Consider the following 1,973-nt stretch of genomic DNA (forward strand, 5'->3'; position numbering starts at 1 on the left):
CCATGGGGTCCCAAGCCTCCATGGGGCCCTAAGCCTCCATGGGGCCCTAAACCTCCATGGGGCCCTAAGCGAAATCTGGTTTTGGGGCCCTCTAGTTCTGCTAATATTGCAGACTGATCTAAATCTAAATTGAAAGCTTTTTAAAGATCGGTAATCCGCGATCAGCCAGAAAACTGAAATCAGCCCTACACACATATTCATGACATTCTATGGTCAATCAATTTCTGTTGGGTGTAATAATTTATACCAGGGAGCCAAAGTTTCTGCTGCTGGAAGATCCGGCATCCATCCTTCTGCTAGATCAGGCCTGCAGGGCCTGAGGCTCTGCTTCATCACAGTCACAAGAGGTGATTAGCAGAACCGGACCGGACCAGGGAGACTGAGACCGCCCTGGTCAGAGGGAAGGAAGAACCTGCTGAGACGCAGGAACCGTCCAGACCCATTTAAACTGGGAACAGTGGTTCTGCAGGAGGGATGGCTGGACTATGCAGGTCCATCAGGACTCAGGTTTCACACTCCTTTACTGAAACATCAGAGCAAATATGTGTCGTTTCATAAACACTTCCTGGTGTCTTTATGTCAAAGGTCACAGCAAACTGTTGGTCAGAGAACTAAACACAAAGAAGAAATGAGCTGAGTGTTCTTAAGGTTTTAAACCTCTAAATAAATAAAGTTTCTGAAAGATGAGCGTTAAAGGAAAGCTGCTGGTGGATGTTCTGCTCCTGGTTCTGGATGCTTGTTCCTGTGAAAAACGAGTCATTTCTGCCCACTGTGCCCAGGTGCTTGCTCAGGAGGACGGGATGTTAGAAACGATGGCTTCCTTCGATAAAACAGTAACAGATAATAACTTGATAAGCTGCATGTGACTGCATGAATATATGTGAAACCAAAATCCTCCAGCTTGTCTGGCATTTGTCCAGCTGTCTGTCGTGTTGTTTGGTTCTGTCAGTGAATCTGTCATCAGCCTCTGTGGCTGCATAAAGCSCTGCATTAACATGCCAACTTGCTTTCAGAAAATTGTTCCCAAACCTTCCTTCATTGTTGACGGAGTCTCCAGATTTGACTTTGGCCAAGGATCGGTAGGTAAGGAAACCTCCTTAATCCTTCTATAATCTGCCCCCTAAAGCAGGTTTTTGTTCATGCAAGTTGAGGCAGGAGATGCAGATCAGAGGAACCCGACATGTTCAAACCGTGTTTAGCACATAAACACTTCATCCAGCTTGTTTTCAGCRGGATCCTGCCTCCGGCGCAGGTTTGAACTGTGGTGTTGCTGAAATRTTTTACACAAGTGAACCTGCCTCGTCTCGCCTTTCAGACGCTGCTGCATCCATTCACAGCTTCATGTTCAGATGGTTTTCTGTGTTGCCTAGGAAACTGCTGGTTCCTTGCCTCCATTGGAGCGCTGACCTTCCAGGACTTCATCCTGAAACAAGTCGTTCCTCTTGAGCAAACATTTGATGAAGATTACTGCGGCCTGTTCCACTTCAGGGTTCGTTCCATGTTTTGTTCTCCGACTGGCAAAAACCTGAAATCATGTTTAAGATAACATTATTTACAAACTTATTACTCTTATTCCTTCAGATTTAATCTGTTAAACGGGACAGGAAGTGGGTCAGAAACACAAATAGAAGAAAAACATTTGGAAACTCTTATGGTTGCAGATTTTCCAATAATTAATAGACAGTGATTTTACCACTGATATGTAAACATGTTAGATATTGGACTGAAATATGTGCAAAATGTGTTTTTATTTTGTTCATGTTGTTCAGAGTTTATGTACGAGATCTCAGAACATCTAGTTCATTTTTTAAGTTCAGATAAGAAAGATCTTCTTTAGGATTATTTTGGTCCTTTTAGTCTAGAAATTACATCTTTACTTGAAGCAAACGGTTTCCAGAGCATTGCTGCAGTTATAATAATGGAGTTATTGCTACAATTGTTTATGGCAGTTTGTCAGCAAACCAGCCTCTAGC

The 1,973-nt window shown here is 43.4% G+C and overlaps 1 protein-coding gene across 1 annotated transcript in view; it reads left to right on the plus strand.

Moving 5' to 3' along the window:
* Positions 1-1,973, plus strand: part of LOC103460682 (calpain-8-like) — a 15,082-nt gene that overhangs the window by 2,656 nt on the left and 10,453 nt on the right. Inside the window, exons 3-4 of the mRNA XM_008402964.2 lie at positions 1,014-1,083; positions 1,371-1,489. Of these exons, the coding sequence (XP_008401186.1) occupies positions 1,014-1,083; positions 1,371-1,489 (189 nt within the window). The remainder of the gene's footprint in view (positions 1-1,013; positions 1,084-1,370; positions 1,490-1,973) is intronic.

This window comes from Poecilia reticulata, unplaced genomic scaffold (genome assembly GCF_000633615.1).
Source record: "Poecilia reticulata strain Guanapo unplaced genomic scaffold, Guppy_female_1.0+MT scaffold_276, whole genome shotgun sequence".
NCBI classification, from domain to species: Eukaryota; Metazoa; Chordata; class Actinopteri; order Cyprinodontiformes; family Poeciliidae; genus Poecilia; species Poecilia reticulata.